The 21,573-nt window shown below is 38.6% G+C and overlaps 1 protein-coding gene across 3 annotated transcripts in view; it reads left to right on the top strand.

Moving 5' to 3' along the window:
* nsmfb (NMDA receptor synaptonuclear signaling and neuronal migration factor b) overlaps positions 1-21,573 on the top strand; it is a 48,357-nt gene that overhangs the window by 18,811 nt on the left and 7,973 nt on the right. For 2 of the 3 annotated variants that reach the window (XM_086077147.1, XM_086077148.1), the window contains exons 5-12: positions 9,917-9,969; positions 12,017-12,106; positions 14,994-15,121; positions 15,232-15,315; positions 18,230-18,263; positions 18,455-18,525; positions 19,325-19,404; positions 19,694-19,796. In XM_086077147.1, coding sequence (XP_085933273.1) covers positions 9,917-9,969; positions 12,017-12,106; positions 14,994-15,121; positions 15,232-15,315; positions 18,230-18,263; positions 18,455-18,525; positions 19,325-19,404; positions 19,694-19,796 — 643 coding nt within the window. Of the gene's footprint in view, positions 1-3,025; positions 3,095-9,916; positions 9,970-12,016; positions 12,107-14,993; positions 15,122-15,231; positions 15,316-18,229; positions 18,264-18,454; positions 18,526-19,324; positions 19,405-19,693; positions 19,797-21,573 lie in introns of all 3 variants that reach the window. The other variant, XM_086077149.1, reaches the window with a different exon arrangement.

The raw sequence follows: 21,573 nt of genomic DNA, 5'->3' as shown, positions 1-21,573 counted from the left end.
CACTCACAATCACAACAATAGCCCCCCCCTTTTAGAAGCTAGGTCACACACTCAAATTCATACGCTCACACTCTTTAATCATTATAAAATAATAAACGGTTTCATTCTATCAATTCGTTGTCTACAAATCTTATGGCATTTAAACCGCAGTCTTGTACGGTAATTTCAATAAACGGGTTAACTCATTTCGGAGGGGAAGTTACTTTAGCACCAAAATCAGACACTATATTGTCACCAGCATCTATCAAAGAAAATACAAAAGTCCCTCGTACCATTTTGTCCAGCGACGGCTTTTCATACAATCGATCCATAGTTTGTTTTTTCATTTTCCATCGACGTTTTTTTTTTCTACGCATGCAAATTCCACTGCTTTCATCAAAGCTACCAAACAAACAGTGGATGTCAAAGGTGGAAACCACCCTTTATCACAGCCCGCCGTTATCCAATCCATTATTAGCTTTTTCATTTTTTGTCGATGTTCTTCGGGCATTGCAAACGCAGTCTTAACTTATACATCCAAACACAAATTCCGTCTATGAACCGGAAGCGCATTCAGGTCAAACCATTCTGTATCCCGGTCGAAATCGCCCTCCATTTTTGTAGTTTTTTACTTTTCACTTTCGGTTTATATTCTACGCAAGTAGTATTAATATTTATCAATACAGTGACGTCTCACTTTTAGTATAATAGTTCAATAGGTTAACACAGATGGCCACACAATAGACACACATAAGAATCACGTGACCTCTCGTTTATACGCAGCGGTTACCCAATCCCGCTGAGCTAAACTGTCCTCCATATATTGCAAATTTTTTTGCAAGGCGCCTATTTTCAAAATAACTTGTCACGCGCTATCGAATTAAACCGTAGAACAAAAGGAATTCATACGGTAATCCTGACCTCAAAACTACAAAAGTAGGAGCGCCATAATTAAAATAAATCACGTAATCTCTCGATTGCAAATACAGCGACACAAAATCCAATTATCGCTGTAATCAACCAGGGCCCCTCAATACTGTTCAATTTCAAACAGGCGCTTTTTCAAAAAACATATTACGTGTAAATGGACGTTCTCAATAAGAGTCATGAGCAAATATCGATTAGTCCCCAATCGGCCAAACTGCTAAAAAAGCAGAGCGCTTACCATAATCTTCGCGATCCTTAGTGGAAGAAAGACTTCTCACGTCATCCGGCAACCCTTTTATTCAATATATATTATGGTCTAAGGATTCTTCGTAGCGAGACGAAAACAAAACAAAACAACAACAAAAATCAATTCACTACTTCATCCTGCATAAAAAAGCGCTAATCTCTAGGTGTGCATTTACGTCACTTTTTAAATACACCACCCCACGACGTGTCCAGTTCAATATCGTAGGAATTATCCCAACTCTCAATAGAACGACATCAAACTACAACTTGTTCACACAGATCTCATTTAAAATTTTAGACAATTTAGAAGACGAAAAACCGGCTATAGCGCTTCCAAACAGATTTCTCTACGTGGATAAAAATCTCCACTTACCGGAATTAATATGGCGCCAGAAATTCCGCAGCTTTGTAAATCGTCAAAATACCACCATCCGTTAGAATTCAACGTCGGGGGTCACCATTTGTTAAAGTAGACAATATTTTGTATTCTACTCTTTGCGTGTTCAATTAACTGAATGGTGAGATTCTGGTGAAGAAGTCCCTTTGCAAAGGTATCATTATCAGAAGCTTCTGATCACACAAATGAAGTCACCCAAGCAGTGGTCTGTTCAAAAGTGTGTCCCTCCTTCTCCTGCACATCATTATTTATTGAAAAGTGGGTGAATACGAAAAGTCTCCTCTCCCCTCCCATTCAGAAGTTCCCAGGAATACAAATCAGATTAGACTTGAACAATAATAAATCAGCCTGTCTCTTCGACCGACTGTGACCGGTACTAGGCTATACTCCCTTTTAGATAAAGAAAAAAGAAACTTGTTGCCCTTCTCTTCTCAGGCGAAAGAGACAGATAAGAATACAATAGACAATACTATTCATTGAGCTAAACAGCTATAACTAAATCCAAAACGGCTAAAATATAAATTGAAACTGAAAAACAATGTTAATAATTCAACAGTAGCCAATGTTGCACTTTGTACATCGTGACTGAATCAGCAGATGCTAACTGTTACCACACGCAAAATGTGGGGGAAATAATCTGTTTTGTTTATTTGTTCTGCTACGGTTATGACACAGTTGAATTGAATAACTGACCAACACCATAAAGAATACTTTTTATGGCATAAATGACAGGGGCCGCGGCCAAATTAGCAGCTGCTAAGTTGCTAACATACCTGAGTAACACTGCAAGACTTGCATAAAACTACTAACCTGATGGCATTTTGAGCACACATAAAGGGGAAATAAATCCAGATTGTACAAACTTGTAAAGCAAAGTATGATTGGATTTGAAAGCACTCACCGGTAACAGAGGAGGTAATTCCACGTAGCAGCGTTGCCGAGGTGAAAAAATCACTCCTGACACTTCATCGGCAATCCAACATGTCCACCTTGCGCATGTATATCATGTCCTTTTCATCAAAGTCACTGTCAATTCTCTTGGGCAGAAAGTTGACGGATAAACGCTAGCTTTAGCCTTCCTTGCTGTTCTAGTCCATTAACGCTGCACTGCTACTTTTCCTGCCGCAGCGGGGCGTGTTCAGAGAAAGTCGCGTTACGTCAGGATCTCTATTGTGACCATATTGAAGTATCCCTGAGCAGGATACTGAACCCCCAGTTGCTCCTGATGCTGCGTCATCAGTAGGTGAATGAGTAGTCAAATGTAAAGCGCTTTGAGGGCCTTGTAAGGTGGAAAAGCGCTATATAAATACGTTTTTTTTTTTAAAGAAGCAAATATATCATTTATTCAAGCTCAGCTCACATTATAACTTTTTATACATATACATATTTAATTTTAGATTGGGTTCAGAAAAACTCACTGATACGGGTCAGGTCTCGTTGAAAGAGAATTTGCTTAACACTTTGACATTCTGGCAGGGCTTTCCGGGGCATTGCCGAGAAAAAGAGACGGAAAAGAGAACAGGATGCAGCCACCGTGATGGAGAGGTACCATGTCCTGGCTTTCCTGTCCTGTCCTGTGTAAAGCTAAACTGTCCGCTGAACACAGCAACCCTATCGCACAGCAAGAAAATACAATATTAATTTACCCTTTCCCTAAAGGAACACTTTGTTGATTCTTTAATGCTACCTTAATGTATAACACCTGTCACATCAAGTTTAAAGAGAATTGTTTTTCAATATTTATTCGCCCCCCCCCCCCTCCCCCCATTTGATCAGTAAATGAAATCAGAAATATAGCACATTTCTTTTTTAACATATTGACTTAAATAAGACCAGGAAGATCTTACATAGCCCAGCAATAAAACCACAGTGATCATGTTAAGTGTTGGAACTAAATGTGAAAATTACTGTTGCTTATTCAATTCATGATATTGATTGTTGGTCCATTGGTAGTATAGTAGTTCAACATAACTGTGATTCAGTGCCGCTGCCATGAGGTCACTCAATTGTCCTGTGATTGACTGGTGACCCATCCACAGGTTTTTGCCCAAAGCCAGCTGGGATAGGCTCCAGCCTGCACTTAAAGTTCCTGAACATTTTTGTTAAAAACTTATGTAGTGTGTGATGAGCTGCAACAGTCTTGGAAGACTTATTGTAAAATAAAACAGTAAATAAAGAGAATGCATAAACTAATGTGACATTCTTTTCACATTTCCCTCCAGTATTTTGGATCAAATATCAAAATCAATGCATATATTTCATAGTACGTTAATTCTTGACAATTGAAGATCCATCAAAAATTTGTGAAGGGAAAATTACTGCCGTGACTCCTACTCTAATATTGATCTGGCCGAGAGGAGCAGATACTTGAATAAGTATCGTTTTATTTTATTTTTAAATAAAATTTAATTATATTTTATTGTGAGGAATAAGCGGTTCAGAAAATGGATGGATGGATGTATTTTTTTTTTTTATTATAAATATATGTATGCTATCAGAAACACTCAAATATGTCATTTTTGCTTTGCTCTTGGAAAGTCTTAACAGAGCTCTGAACACAATGCAAGTGGAATGTAATATCCTGAAACAATGGTTTTAAATGAATTGGTTATCCTTAAATATGAAACAAAATGTTTATTTTTTGAATATCGTCAGACTAAGAATATAGTACAAATTATGATCATTAATATCAAGTTAGAAAGAGTACATGAAAATATTTAGTTGCTCAAGTAGCAATAAAATATGCGTAGCTAGTGGCATCACAATGATGGCGTTGTGTTGTCTCTGGAGCTCAAGTCTCAGACTGGAATTCACACAAGATATAGTGCCGATCAATCTTTTTATACAAATGATTCATTATACACCACCACAACCAACAACAACAACAATAACAATAGATGTAAAGTATTTTCAGTATATAAGCATCAAAGGTGATATTACACAATAGCACACATTAAGGAAATGGAATCTTCCATAATGCCTCACATACAGTACTTATAGTTGCATATTATAAATTAATTTATTTTATTTATTCCTGCTCTAGCTTTAAGGTACTTACACGTCCTTTACATTGCTGCATAATTCTTCCTTTTAGACAGTTGAAGGAACGTAACCAGGCTGTTTACACAGACAGCGATGGCATGTAATTGTAAGCGCCTGTCGATGCTAGGAAACAAAGTAATCTACAGCCAATGTGCCCCCTGAGTAAAATGTGTTAAATGTGTCCACAAGGAAAGAATGATGCAATAATAATTTAACTGAAGCAGTTAAAAATAGAGAGAGAACAGAATTGAGGCTCAAGCATGATAGACTGGATCCAAAACGGCAGACACTTTTTGGATGCTGTTTGTGTGTCTACCACACTTGTTTATGCCATCAAGGAAGAATACGGATTTGTGCAGATTCAAATGATTGTGCAGACAAAGTACAGAATTTCAATCATGGCTATTGTGTTAACCTCAAATTTTAGGGGGCTTGGAAATATTTGGACAAGTGAGAGTTTTTGGTATAGGGCCTACCCTAATTTTGAATACTTCTATGAAAACCCAGAAAATATCTCCCCTTGAATTTTTTTCCCCTGTCCTACAGTATCTGCTTGTTTGTGGCAAAGGTGGCAAATCTGGTTCCAGAAAATAAAAACCCTGCCACTGTTTGGCTTTATCCCCTTGTGCTAGCTAACTAGCTCCCTAGCAGGTAAACGAGCACCCGGGGAGCTAGCTAGGGAGCTCACTAGCTAGTACCTGGGGCTAACACCAAACTGTGGCAGGGTTTTTACTTTCTGGACCTGGATTCGCCACTTTTGGTTTGTGGGACATGCTATATTTGCTGCTGGTATTGAAAAAATTGTTTGGGGTTTAGATCAGGTACCTAACTGTCTATGGCTGATGGAGCTATTTCCAGCTTTCCTGCAGGCCCGTTAAGGACGAAGACACTAATTGGTGGAATTGTGGCTAAAGAAACTTAATATATTCACTTAATGCATCCTTTTGGACAACTGTGTGTTAAAAAATGAGAGTTTGAGAGTGTTTTGTGCACGTCAGGCCTGTCAGGCAGTCTTTCAACTTATTCAAACCAGGCAAGAGAAAAATGTTCTCTTTGTGAGTGTGTGTGTCGGCGTGCACGTGTGAGTGATCAGACTTCAAAATGTCTTGTTTTTAACAGAGAGGTGCCTCTCATTCATCTTTACAAATTATACATGCGCTGAATATGCAAGACTTTTTATTTTTGCAAAGGTCACAGTGGCTACGTTGCACACACATTGGCATGAATTTGACTCCAGACTCGGCGTGCGTGTGGGTGTGAAGTGATTTTAAAAGCTGTTGTCACTCCGTAAAAAAGTGATTGCTGACTCATAGATCTTCCTCTTTTCTGAGTCATGCCTCTATTTTAGGCACTCACTGACATGGAATGACTTTATCTATACAGATAAGCAGCACAATGTCTGTCTAAGATTTTTTTTTTTTTAATAAAATTAAAACCGCATTGACATCAAGATGGATTTGATTTCAAAAAGTACTTTGGGTGATTGGGTGGTTTTTATGATCATCCACTACTAATTGCTGACAAACTTATATTCAACTCTCCATAATTGTTGTGTGTGTGCAAGCATGCAACAGGTTGATTGGACACACAGTGGAATGCATGTCATCACCTCGTGGATCGCAAGGCTGTCAATAAACACACTTGTGTGTCATGACTCTTTTAATTTTATTCCATCTTTTATAGCTTTGAAAATCTTTGGTACTGTGACTGATATGTGGTTATTGTCAGATTTTCCACTCGGTCTGAAAATGAGCTTTCAATTATGTTTTTCAATTAGGCATTTGATAAGAATGTATAGCTTCTGAAACGAACACAGAATTAAACATGCAAATGCAAATTTACTGAATATTATTCCAGTAATTGAGAAATCTCAAACATATGAAAAACAGAATCAGACATGACAGACAAATTTGCTAGTGTTTGACATTAACCCTTATCCTACCATGTTATTTTACACCTTAATCTTACCGTGTGGGGTCCGTTTGGACCCCAATACTTAAAAAAAATAATAAAATAAATAAGAAGCTTCTAAAGACAAAATTACCATATTATTTTTTGCTCACAACATCTCAAGGGCCTAGAGCATAAAGAACATACTTAAACAATGAACACTTAAACAAGAAAATGTCCTGTATAGAGAAACAATGCCACTAAATTCAAATTTTGTGGTTGCCGATCTTTACCTCTGTCATAATAACCACACATATGAAAAGAACACACACTTGTCCATAATACGTGATCATAAATGGAGTTTCTGAGGTCTCTCCAAGAAAGTTTACGCTCATTAATTACAGACTATTTGCTGCTTGTTGTGGTCTGAGCACACAGCCCGTTTGCATGGTACACACTCAAGCCTGACCTTCATGTCCTGCTCTCGGGGACAAAAGCTGTCCTCTTTCCCTGCCTGGTTGGATCTTGACCCTGTTGGACAACTTGAGCAGGTTCAACTCCAAAGAGCTTCATAGCGAGCTTCACTGGGGCATGGAGTGTGGCAATGTTTGCTCGATGCTGGACTTGAGGTTTTTACAAGTCGGCATGCCAGCTCTGAGAGAAAGATACGCCTCCTGGCACAACAGGCCAACGGTTTACTTTCCTTCTAGCAGTGAACATGGTAGCCAGATGGACAAGGGTGTCAACAGCACTCTTTGTTTGATTGTAGTGGAGGGTGATCTCTGGCTTTTGAGTATGACCTTGTGGCTGGCATCATGGTGCATGGCTCATAGGCAATAACTGCCTTGTTCTGGTTTGGCACATAGGAAACAATGGTGACTTGGTCATTGAAGCCAAACATTGAGCTCTGGATGTCCCTCTGATTGTTAGCCTTTATTGCTTTAGGGATGTCTGGCTTGTTGGCGCGAATGGGACCCACATAGGTCAGGCCATCCTCCAGCAAGTCTTGTGCAAGGGGTAGTGAAGTGAAAAACTTATCAGCACACAGTCACATTTCGTGATTATGACCAAGTAATATTAAGTGTTTTATGATATTTTTGCTGGGGTCCGTTTGGACCCCAGAGAGGATTTTATTATAATATTCACATTGTTGTTCCGATTTTACTTTTCTTTAGGTTATATAATAATGTTACATAGACAGACAAATTCATAAAATTTCAGGTGGATCGCATAACCGATAAGAATTTGGCAGGCAAAAAGAAGTGCCCGGAGTCCAAACGGACCCCACACGGTAGGAACAATCCCTTTCAGGCAAGTCCTGATGAATAATGAAGCACTTTCAGGCCATACATTGTTCCATTTGTAAACCCCTTAAGGAAGAAACCTCTGGTCCATTTCTTGCTTCAAGTATTTTCTTACTTGGTTCAAATGTTGTCGTTGATGGGGAAAAAAATAAAATCACAGACATGATTGCAATCAGGGACTTGACTGTGAAGGGTTTGTTTGATGGGATCTGTAAAAAGTTTGGCAAGGTTATGAAACTGCCTGACACGAGCTGGGTTTATATGGAGCCATGTATAGGCTCTTCGAGTGTGACGTCACGTTTGTGCGCCACCCATGCTGGAGGACAAGCCGCCAAAGCGAGTGAATGAGAAATCAATTAGTATGACGTAGAAAATATGTCAAACAGTTGATAAATCAGCGACCAATGCTATGGTGAACTTGTGTGAACTACGGATGCTATAATCGCTCAAAGAGAGAGGAGATCATTCTTTCGGCTGCCGGCAGTGATTCTAAAGCAGGCGGAAGACAGTGAGAAGTTGAGTGAAAGTTCAGCACAGTGGCTAGCACACCTACGGCGTGGCTGCTTTACACCCACAAAAAGTATGATCATTTTATATCAGGTAGTTTTTCTCTTTTTTATATACAGTGTGTCATAACATTAACCTCTGATTGTAAATTCCAGGCAGATGTGATGAATGTGCCATATTATATTTAGTGGCACAATCATTCATGCATTTTGTTTTTGCATAAGTATTTAAGTAATTTTGAACAAAAAGTTAACAATTTAAACACAATTATCACAACACTGACTCAGGCTTGATCTCTGCTGAGGAATGTGTTGCAAACATGTGGTCTCTTTGCCAGTAGCTAGCAAGCTAAGATAGCTTGAAGACTTCGATATACATACAGCAAGACGAGTATATCTGGACACCAACGATTGAATGAATGACAATTTACACCATGAAAGTAGTGATCGACGTACTGTTTCAACCAAAAACAACATTACTTGTCTTCCACTTCCACCTTGCCCTCCAACCAACTACATTTTTTGTAGCTAGCGGCTCCAAACAGCTGGTTCCAATGAGTCGCAGTAAAGTAGTGTCCTACGAGGGATGTGTTTTGTGACACGACTTATTTCCCAACTTTTAACAAAAACGCTGGTCTAAAAATCAAGCTCTCACCCTATATTCCTTAGGGGGGCGTTATCCTCCAGGAGGCGGAGCGGTAGCGAAGCAGTGACGTCAGCGAGAAGGGTCTATTCCGATTAGAATGAATCCGAACGGCCAGAGTGAACATGCTCCATATAAACATTTCAATTGGAATCACAGGGGTGGTATATTCCTTTCTGCAATCTGAACGAGCATCATATAAACACTTCAATCGGAATGGCCAGACTACGTCTGGTATGTGCATGCTCTATCTCGACGTAATTGTGTCGTGACGTCGATGTTTCCGTATGTTAAAATGGCAGCGTCTTGCCATGTGCGTTTCTGCAAGGGGATAACTTGTTTTAATGTATTTGGAACTTGTTCTTATCAAGATGTTGCTTCAATAGAAGTGTTAAAACTATCACAACTACTGTGCTAAATTAAATAAATCATGTGATGGATGTCCGCACGGCTGATCAGATTAACGGAGCGGAATTTGTAAACAGCAGATTGGAATGGATCACGTCATATGTAAACAGGTGACCACAGATCTTCATTTGGAATGATTTCAATCTGTATAACTATAAAGGCTCCATGTAAACCCGGCTATTGTCACTTGTTTCAGTTAATGTCGAGTATGCCCCATATTTAGTCCCAAAAATTGGCTCTACTTTGGCCATATGAACATACATGTTGAGACTTACTACTTCATCTATTCATATAGGCCTAGTCCTCACCAGAATCTGAAATCTTCACCATACTGATTTTTTATTTTTTTTGCACAATTCTGTAATTTCCCAATTACAGTTGCTGTAAGTGTTTTGTCTTAAGACTTGTGCTGTAGATGTACAGGTAGATTGTGTGGAGCACGAGACCCAACATCAGCAAGTGATCATTGCCTGTGTGTTCATCTGTGTTTACAAAAGATTTTCCAGATCTGTTTTCTGTGATGTTGATGCCTGTTTCTGACAGCTGTCGTATTTTCTGTTCCCAAACATGATAGAAACTTCCGCAAACACCTTAGGATGGTGGGAAGCCGAAGAACGAAGGTCCAGAGTAAGTTAATGTGTTCCTATGCATGTGCAAATGCTGCCGTCAGTTCGTATTTGTCTGTTAGTCCTTGATGAGCACCATATTGCCATGTATTATGCTTAATTACTGCATACACAGTGGAACAACATTATTTGTGGGTTATAGTATCGCATGAGCCCAAATATTAATACACTGTAACAATAATTAACAGTATAATATTACAGTAATTTGTTGTAATTAAGTTCCCCTGTAATATCCCAATAAATAGCTGTGTAAACTATATCACATCCTTGGATTTTACAGCATTTAACTGTTATTTTAAAGTAAATGAGAAAACCCTCACATTACAAGGCCTGTAATATCACAGCAACACAGCAAAAAAGAAAAATGCACAGATTGCATAGTATTCAACGGTATTATTACAGTGTAATATTTTTATTGAAATATTCCCTAGTAAATTACATGACGTAACCGAACTCGTGACTGGCCCTGAAGACGACGTTTCCCTTTTCTCTGAGAGGACCACAAAGCCACTTCCTGCCCCCCTCTCCTGAATGACAGGAGAAATATATTTTGGTCCCGTTTGAGTTGTGACATGAACTTCAAATTTATTGTTAATGAATTTAAAACATACAATTTAAGGTGAAGAAAGTCATACACTGTGGTAAAACTGTTGAGATAAAAGCTTTTGAGAAAAGAAAAACTACACAGGAGGCGGTCACGAATGTGACATTTTGCCCACTTCCTGCAGTTTGGAGTGGCTGCAACCTGGCCCAAAAGGCGGCATGGCTCAATGAGTGGTCATCTCCCAACTGGGAGGTTGTAGGTTCGATCCACAGCCCTTGTCAAGTTGTCACCGTGTTGAAGTGTCCTTGTGCACGACAGTGAACCCGAATTTGCTCCCAGTGTACCTGGCAGCACCCTGCATGGCAGTAGCCGATCACTGGTGTTGAGTGAGGCTTTGTGAAACAATTTTGCTGTGCACAGCAAAAGGTTGTAATTGCTTTGCCGCTGCAGCTGTGAAGCTACAGTATACAGTTGTGCTTTTACAACAATGCATTGTAACATCACAGATGTGAAATTATAGTAAATTGTTGTGAATACATTTCACAGTTTACTGCTGTATATTGCTCCTTACTGTGAAAGTCATGCAACACGTATCCAATTATTTACTGTGGAACCACAGCGAAAATGTTTACTTGTTATTTCAGCTATCTTGATTGTGGGGGGGGGGGGGGTTAATATATGAGGTGCGGGTAGTGTTGAAGACACCTTGGCACATCAATTGTGGACGGAGACAGCACAATGCTGTAGTGGTAAGCATGTCAGCATCACTGTCAATAATTCTGCACTTTGTGTGCATTTTGAATGCTCTCCGCATGCTTATGTGTTTTTTTTCCGAGTAAACCGCTTTCCTCCCACAATGTCCTCTTGCCTCAGCTTTGATGGACTCCAGTTGTCCACAACACAACAAAGTAGATGGATGGATAATTTGTGGAATTCATTTCTCTCTCTCTCTCTCTCTCTCTCTCTCTCTCTCTCTCTCTCTCTCTCTCTCTCTCTCTCTCTCTCTCTCTCTCTCTCTCTCTCTCTCTCTCTCTCTCTCTCTCTCTCTGTGGATACAACCATATTTGTTTGTGAGAAAGAAAGACTAAGCACAAGAACTGTCAGTACTTGTCAGAGGTACAGTATGTGCTGCTGCATCTCGCAGACCCATGCTTTGATGGTCTCACTTACCTTGGCAGCACTATAGCACATAATTAACTTACCAAAGACTGAATTCATAGCCAGATATTACATTTTGACCTATAATGTGCTTTGCATTAACTTACTATAGTCATGAGCTTATGCCATAAACGTAAATCTTTAATCAATACACAACAAATTAAATTATCAAGCAGCGTTAGCTGAAAACACTAAAGACAATTACCCATCTGGGACACTTATCATGTTCCTGAATCACTGAGTAAGATTCTTTCAGATTGAGCATCTGATCTCTGAGGCTTACTGTGATGCTCTTTTCCGAGTGTAGGAATTGTAAATATCAGTTTTTCTCTCTTGTAATCATCAGCCTTTGCCGATCGCAGAGCCAAGAGTTTCAGCCGCTCGTGGAGTGACCCCACCCCTGTCAAACCTGACTCACTGCATGACTCCAGAGACAGTGAGTCATCACGCTCCATCACTCTCCCCCGTGGACAAAGACAAAACATATGATATACCGCATGCAAAGAAAAGAAGAATATATTCAAATATTTCACAAGGACAAAAAGAATGTGCTTACACAAACATGATTTCGGCACTACTTCAAAGAACACACCACGTATAAGTCATTTTCAAGTGTTCGATTAGGAATAGTGTAAAAAGAATAAAAGTGCAAATATATCTGGCATCTTATTCCCTGGAATTTTTTTAAACCAATTAAGTAGCACAATAAAAACATACACTCTAAAAACAGTTTGGTCAAAAATAACCCAACTATGGGTCAAAAATGGACCAATCCTCTACTTGGGTCAATTTAACCCAACTTTGAGTCAAGAAATGGGTATTTTAGTGTAAAACAACTCATAAATATTTGTCAGATCCTTTACTTGGGTTAAAAGATTCGGTCATTTTGTATAAAACAACCCAGAAAGTGGGGCCAAATTAGCCCATAAAGTGGATCGGTCAGATTTTTATCCATAATTGGGTTACTTTTGACCCAGCTGTATTTAGAGTGTACTGTACTCTCCTAATGTGGGCTAAAGCATGCTGAGCGCACAATATGTAGCTTGGCCTACCAGAGAGTAAGTCAGCATGTTTACCCTCCAGGTTAGCGACTGTCCACAACTTACATTTCCAGAGTGACAAATGTCAATGGTGACTTGACTGGTAACTTGAGCCTCTGTAATAGGCAACTTGCAGACGGTCCCTTACTTATGGGCCGACTGAATGCGTCCTCCTTATTAGCTGGACACAAATCTTTGGCGATTCCCCCATGGCTGTACTGCTTTTGAAGAAGTGCATTTTTGCTATAGGACGTAATTCCCCCAATAATTCCTCATGAGTTTCTTTGTAGTCGTTGGTAGCCATGTTATTGTATGCGTGTTTACAGCACGCGATACGTCACGATGATCACGTGACTGTCCAAAAATGGCTCATACTGTACTTAATGCAAAAATATTCATAAAAGGTACTATCAAATCATAACCACTCACCATAAATTTACCATTTTTTTCAGGGATGAGTTTAAATTAGCCATTCACTCCCAGCCATTTTCACTGAAGCAACCCCCTTTGCTCCCGGCTGTTTTACTGGATTCTGACAGATTTTGCAAGGCCCACAGAATATTGTGTGCTATTGCTATAACAACAAGAAAGATTTGAGTCTCTTCTTCCATCAAGAAAAAAAGTATATTTCTGTTTTGCAGCAATTAGAATATAGCTAAGTTTTATCATGATTCACAAATCTGTTTAAAACACTGGGGAAAGAGCTTTTTGAAACATAGCCCTGGTTGATCTCTTATACTCTGCTGCCACCTGCTGACCGTTTTTGAAATAATTACCATTGCTTTAACCATTCTCTTCAGTTCAGAGGCTGCATCAAAGCCTTCTGTATGCTAGAGCATAAAAAAAAACATAAAAATGCCTAAATACGTCTTTGGGAGCATGGTAACATTTAAAATAGGACATATTCGTTTTTGGGAGCAAATTAGTGAATAAACAGTGTTCCTTTAAAATGCATAATAGATAGTAAATAAAAGGCCGCACATTCAAGTAGGATATTGTTGGAATAATTATGAATGACATGATAGTATCACCTGCTAAGAAACTATACCAACTCTATGCCACAATATAGATTTCTTACAACAGTGTAACCTCCATGGTTGACTACAATTCATTTTTGGATATTGGCTGGTATCCTGTTTGCTCCATTTGTATTGTTTCTCCCCTTAGGAATGAATCAAAATGCAATTAAATCATTCCAGGGTCACAGTCATAGAACCTCAATTGCACTGGCAATGTTTCAAGTAACTATGAGTGAGTCCAAACCAGAAATTTACACTTTTACCCACATATACAGTATTTCACAAAAGTCAGTACACCCCTCACATTTCTGCAGATATTTCATTCTATATTTTCATGGGACAGAATGACAGAAAAGACGTTTTGGCACAATGAAAAGTAGTCAGTGTACAGCTTGTGTAACATTTATTCTTCCCTCAAAATACAGCCATTAATCGGCAAAAATCCCCTCCAAAATGAGCACTGCCTTGCTAAAGAGGCCGAGTGTAAAGTTGATGAACTGGCCAAGCATGTCCCCAGACCTAAACCCGTTGGGGAAAAAAACAACCTCGGGCATCCTCAAACAGCATACATTCATGAGTATCCGCCATATGTCGTCATGGAAGAGTGGAAGACAATTCTAGTGGCAACCTGTGAAGCTCTGGTGAACTGCATGCACAAGAGACTTAAGGCAGTGCTGGAAAATAATGGCAGCTACACTAAAATATTGACACTTTGGGGTGTACTCACTTTTGTTGCCAGAGGACTATAGGATTGTATTTTGAGTGAAAAATAAATTTACATTGACTACTTTTCATTGTGTCATTTCTTCATGCGTGTCCCATGAAACCATATAAATAAATATCTGCTGTAGTGTGAGGGGTGTACATACGTTAGTGACATACTGTATATGTTAAATTAAAGACACAAATAAAGAATGCAGGTTTTAATTGGCATTTTTGCATTCACTGCTTATTTGATCTTGTATGGCTGTACACTCATATTTCAATGTTTATTCCATCTGGTTAATTTGTGTTGTAGATGCTGGCAACTCATTAGGGTGTTTTTTATGGGAAAATTCGAACCTTCATTATTCCTAAATGAAATGACAGGTGCAGCACTTTTAAATAATGCACGTACTCTTTTATCCTGTTTGTGTTTTCCTTTCATCACACCCTTTGTTCCTGTGTACGTGTGTGTGTGTGTGTGTGTGTGTGTGTGTGTGTGTGTGTGGTGTGTGTGTGTGTGTGTGTGTGTGTGTGTGGGGGGGGGGGGTGTCTGAGACAGATGGTGATCTCCAGACCTCGTCAGGGACCCTCAACGAAGGCTTGGATGAGGATACTGACTGGGAGGATGAAAGAGAGATAGAGAGAGTAGCCTGTGAAGGAGATGACTTCATCCCACCTAAAATCATCGTAAGGATCATAATTTACTCTTCAGCAATGTTGATATTACTGTGAGAATACGTTCATAAGGCATTGTATTATTATATATTGCTCTCTGCATGTTTATTTGCCTCCCACAGCTTATATCCTCCAAAGTTCCAAAGGCAGAATATGTTCCGAACATCATTCGTAGGGATGACCCTTCCATTATTCCGATTCTTTATGTGAGTAGAACGTAAAAATAAAATCTTTACAGAACCTCCTCTAATTCAGTGTGCTTTAAATTAAAATTTTGGACTTCTATGGTTTTAAGTATCTCACACCTTGTGCAAAAAAACAACAAAAAAACATCCAACTTCACTGTAGCACAACAGTTAATTCATTAGTCCAAGTCTGACTGTACTGAAGCTGACAATGATGCTCGATTGCTTCTAAGGGAATTTTGTTGAAATAAAATGAGTAACTCGAATTCTTGTTGAAGGGCAAACTGAAGACCACATGAGAGTCAAAATACTAGACACAGGTCTCCATGTATGTATGATGCAAAAGTAACAACACATGTAAACCCCCCAAGAATTATGTAGTACATTAACACAAAAATGTAAACATTGAGAAAACAACAACTGACCATATATGAATCCAGGGCCACTGGCCATCTAATGTGGTATGATGGGTTAATTGTTGGAACTTGTTGAAATGAATTGCTTTAAAGAGACATTCAGTGATCCCTAGCACCATCTAGTGGTCAAAGAATATCGTTAGAAGCGCGCACACTACGGTGACTCAGAGAGACCATATTTCGCAAGCTTACCACAATTTTGCGTGAACAAACAAGCATCTCGGCGAGTGACGGCAACTTGGCAACCTTCGTGAAGCCCGGCAATTAGCCCGGAGTAGCTAACAAGAGCGGCTAACGGGAGTTAATCGGAGCCATAGGCTGGAGAGGCTAACGAGCAGATAGCGGGAGGAGCAAGCAAAAAAGCTATTAAAAGCTTGCAAGAGCAAAGCAGAAAGTGACAAATAACGGGCCCGAATCACGGGAGTTAGTGACGACCATCTGCAGGTCCCAGCTGTGGAAGGTAAGCGGCGGTCGACCCATTGGGTCCGACACTTGATGCAATACCACACAGGGCTAACTCCATTTGCAAAGTTGTCCTTTGGGCATCCGTAGCAAGAAGATGGCAGCGAAACATGGCAGCTCTAGTAAGGTGGGACTACAGCCATGTAATATAATAAGTGATTACTAGACTTATAATTACATATATATATATATATATATATATATATATATATATATATATATATATATATATATATATATATATATATATATATATATATATATATATATATATATACAGTATATATATACAGTATATATATATATATATATATATATATATATATACAGTATATATATACAGTATATATATATATATAGGGATGCGCAGAAATGAAAATGTTTGGTCGAAAACCGAAAAGGTCGAAAATAAATAATGGCAATTTTTACTATCATTGCATTTATTATAATTAATTACAATTATAATATTATTACAAAATCTTTATTTAGCACTGGCATTTTAACAAAGCACAATATAAATTGAAATTTGCCCACACCGCAGACATGTTGGCTAATGGTACATTAAACACCAAATGAGGCTTTAGCAATTGCTGGCGGTGCAATTGCACTTTATAGTCAATGTAGTTCGCACAGGCGGACACGAATGTGTGCGGCGGGGCAAGGTGCGGCGCACATTCACATATTAACCAACGTTTAAAAATAAATAAATACATTTGTTCGCACCAGCTAATCGGGAACAGACTGCAAAGTCACACACAGCATCCTGTACAGGTCTGTAGCCACCCGGAGATAGCGGTAATTGTTTCCGTGTTTAAAACTGTTGATAGCAATAGTGCTAGCATTAGCTAAAGTATTTAGCACGGCCACTGGTATGCCGGTGAAAAAGTGGAAGCGTTCGATGGGCTCTTATATAAAAAAAAAAAGGAAAGGCGCTGCAGGAGAAAGAGTGGCTCACCTGTACTGCAGTACACAGCAGTTTTGTCTTTTTTTGATCCGCTTAAATGTTGTACACCAAGCGACGCTCCTCTCCTCCGGTGTTCGCACTGATCCCGGGAGCTGCTGCGACCGACCGGTGCAAACTCACACAGTGAAAAGGCGGACACTCACCCCGTCGTTCGCTGTTTAATTCAAACAGATGTTTGCTTGCAGCGGTTTTTTGCTTGCGTCACCACAACCTATTTCGGACATATTCTTTCGGCTTTAATTTATATATATATATATATATATAACATTTATGCGATACATTATTTTTGCATACTATTGACATAAACAGTAATTTTTTTAAATGAATGAATTATTAGTTCACCACTAGATGGCGCTAGGGATCACTGAATGCCCCTTTAAAATAATTATGATAATAAAACATACTTTATTTATTCTTTATAGCTATACATTATATTATATATTACCCAGTAGTCATGTAGTATTGGAACTAAAAACAGTTCTATTATATTGAGAAGGTACTATTAAAAAAGCCAAACATCTGTCCACTTTATGTATTAACGTTCAAAATTTAGGTGAGCGGAATTTTGATAATTCAGTTGTTTAGATAAATGTAATTCTGTACCACAAGTATTTTGCTATTTGCAAGTTTGCAATAGTGATTCTGCTAAATAATTGTTGCAATAGTAGATGTTTTCATGAACACGGCCTTGATTGTTTACAGCATTGTAATAAAGCGTTCACGACATGACTGATGTGATTTGAATTATCTTATTCATTTATTCATGAATACATGCGTGTATTATTCATAACGCTGTGCAGGGGCACAAAGAGTATGAGCTCGTCATTAGTCATTAATTTAGATTTAAAGAAATTTGAACACTTGGGGAGGCCATTATGGATGGATGGATGGATAGATGAATAGATATAGTGCATCTTCTTGAATAATGGGATGTAGGCCTTACAGGTGATATATTCCTAATGTTTTATAGCTACTTTATTAGTAACAACCACAAACACCCCACACTCATGGAACTAAGTATTTATTATTAAGTATCATTCTTTGTACTTCTCTGCTCAATGTGGTGAAACAATGCTTGTTTCTCTATTTTCAGGACCACGAACATGCTACATTTGACGACATCCTTGGTGAGTTTGACACGTTTTGCCGTTTTAGCACTAGGCACAATGCAGTACGAACGTGGGAAGGACAGGGTGGCATATTTCTATGACTCATTATTTGACATGATGCTGTCAAGGGACAGGCAACATATGTGTTTCATCATTTGAGTGGTGAAAAGTGACACCCCTCTCTCTCTTTTTCACACTATGACACTCAGAGGAGATCAAGAAGAAGCTGACTGCCTACAGAAAAGGCTGCAAAATTTGGAACATGCTCATTTTCTGCCAAGTGAGTGCCAAGATGGACAGTATTTGAGGAACATTGTGACATTATTGGGTCATAACATGTCATACAAACAATGTTGTCAACTTAACATCTGCCCTGTTGTATTGAGCAGCCAGGATGGACATTAAGTATGTGTACTCAACAATTATAACTGTACCCCTAATTTGAGCCACTATATAGTCTTAACCCAAAAATAATTATATTTTCAGGTTTCAGTTATCTTTGCACTCACAGAAAGTAGACTAAGTAAGTAACTTAGTAAGTAACTAAGTAACTATTTTATGCAAAATCTGTGATCAACTGTAATGCCAAAATGTGCGCGATCACTGACGTCATTGATCAGCAAAAATTAACCGGAATTTTTTTTTCATGACTAGCAATGTTCATGCATTTTTTTAAATTAGTGTCAGAGAAGATGTTGTAAATGCCAGTATATAAACATTAAATGTTGTATTTAATGTTTATCAGTGTTTTTAAAGAATTGTTTCCAATGCATTTCAATTGGTGTCAATTATATGTGGATTTTTGCTATGGCAGAGGGTCAACTATAGAGTGATTTTGCAACCTGAACACTTTACTTTAACACTTGTAAAAACAATGTTTGGCCCTTAAAGTACCAGTACTGTTACCTTGGCATCTAATAGGCCTATGTGTTGCAAAAAGCTCTGTTTAAAGCAATACATTTATGTATTTTGTGTGTCTTTCCCAATGTCAGAAATTGTGAATGCTATCATATATTCCATACCACTTTTTGGTTGCAACAAAGATGATAGTTGACCGCTGTAAAATGAATCTTCCCCAGGGAGGACCAGGTCATCTGTATCTACTGAAGAATAAAGTGGCCACCTTCGCCAAAGTGGAAAAGGAGGAGGATATGATACAGTAAGCATTTCTAGATGAAAATATATCCATATTCATTGAAGATGTAGGGCCAAATTTCCATCATATTACATCCCAAAAGATGTATTTTATGTTTATGCTTTTTGTTTTTGAGTCAACGCAACATTATTAATACATAAATTGCATCCGTCGTATACACATTTGACATTTACCCTCTCATTGAAGCACGGTTCCATTTTCCTCAGCCTTCTTTCAAGCTCTCTTTTCTAAATTTACTCTAATGCTCTTGACCCCATTGCCGTTGATTTCATAACCTCGTTTCCGTATGCAGGTTCTGGCAGCAGCTGGGCAAGCTGATGAGCAGGCTGAACCCTGAGCCCAACCTCATCCACATCATGGGCTGCTATGTGCTGGGGAGTGCAAATGGAGAAAAGGTAATCAGTCTATGTAGCGTGACAGACTTGCCAACAGAGAACTTACATATGCAATCTTTGACATCGAAAAAAATTCCATAGTGCTGCAAATGTGAGCACGTACAGAGCATGCTTACTCAGAGTAACTGTGAGTGCAAAAACACACGCTGAATCAAATTTCATTGCTGTGAACAGCAGTGTGACGATTATCAAGCAAGCTGTCGGTTTCAGCTCTTTATACTAGAGACTTGCTTGAGAAAATAATTAACTATGGGTGTTTGTTTGTTTGTTTGTTTGTTTGTTTGTTTGTTTGTTTGTTTTTTAAGGAAAGAAATGTATGTGTGTCATTTGTAGTTAATGACCTTTTTATCATTCGGCTGCCTAGTTACTGTTATTATCCTGCTGTCAGGTTGCCACCCGGCATATGCAGGTGTGGACAAATGAAGTAGAAGAAGCTCTCACACACACACTAACATACAGCATATTTTGAAAAGACAGGAAAATAGACTTCTTACACCCACTCAGTTCACTCATGGACTTAGTGACCCTTGCAATTACATCCCCCCCTACATTTACTTACACGTCCTTCACTACCCGTGCCATTGCCCATCCACCCCCACAGAGTCAAATGCATACTCGCCATATGCAGGCGATTTGCACATGTTCCAGATGCACATGCCCACGCCATAAAATAGTAATGACCCTTTCTTGCAAATGCTGTGCAAGACTTTAGATAGTAGAAAACAAGTGTAACACTTTACTCTCTGTTTATAAATGAATCTAAATTTAAAATGAATACAAGCACTTGAGTTCACTCAAGGATTTTGCAGGTTGTTGCACAGTGATAATTTCGTCAATGACAATTTTTCGTCATAATTTTCGTCACAAATTTTTTTTCCAGACAAAAATAAAATGTAAACTAAAATAGAAGCCGTTCATTGAGACGATGACAATAGCTAAAATTGACTGGCAATTTTGTCAGTGACTAAAACAAAAACGAAAATAACACAGTGACGAAAATTCACAAAATCCAATCATAAGGAATGAAATTCAGTTGGGAGAAAAGAACCATTCAGAAACTGTTCACTGCACTTTATTTAATGTTCAAACATGTTTACATTCATTGTGCAGCTGTAAGATTAATCTTAGGCAATTATGCACTTTTTTTTTTATTTAGGTGAAAACTAAGTTTTAAGACGGTTCAACGTGTTTCATTGAAACAAAGTTTAATAAATAACCGTTGTGGTAAATAGAAGAACACACATGAATGTGACAAAAGAACCACTCAGAAAATGGAACAAACGGGACTGAAGGAAAACATTGACAACATTTTCAATTTAGTAGACTAATATTGCTCTTTATTATCTAGACTAAAACTAAATCTTTATTTTTGTCGACTAAAATTTGACAAAAACTAAAATACAATTAGATAACTAAATGATGACAGATAAATTAAAATAACTTTAATTAATTTTAGTCAAAAGACTATAAAACTAAATTTAAAATTCTTGTCAGAATTAACACTGATGTTGCATGACATATGTATATATTAAAAAACAAAAACAGCACTGCACTAAATAAGGGGTGGGTTGGAGTTCCCCTCAACCAGCAGAGTATCTGCTGTTAACCTCTTCCCTGCCTCACTCAGCCATCTCTGTCAGCTTCCTTAACACCCCATCTTGTCATGGATCGGTGGATCTGACCAGGAAGCCAGGCTTGGGGGATTTTCCACAGATCAGACCACGACAAGAGCCTTTCTGGCTCCTTCCTATGACATCCAGCTTTCTTGTTGGCTCTG

This window comes from Leptonotus elevatus, chromosome 5, assembly GCF_054856555.1.
Source record: "Leptonotus elevatus isolate MCC_2025b chromosome 5, RoL_Lele_1.0, whole genome shotgun sequence".
NCBI lineage: Eukaryota > Metazoa > Chordata > Actinopteri > Syngnathiformes > Syngnathidae > Leptonotus > Leptonotus elevatus.
Note: the sequence above shows the minus strand (reverse complement) of the source record. Positions and strands in the feature narration are given on the sequence as shown.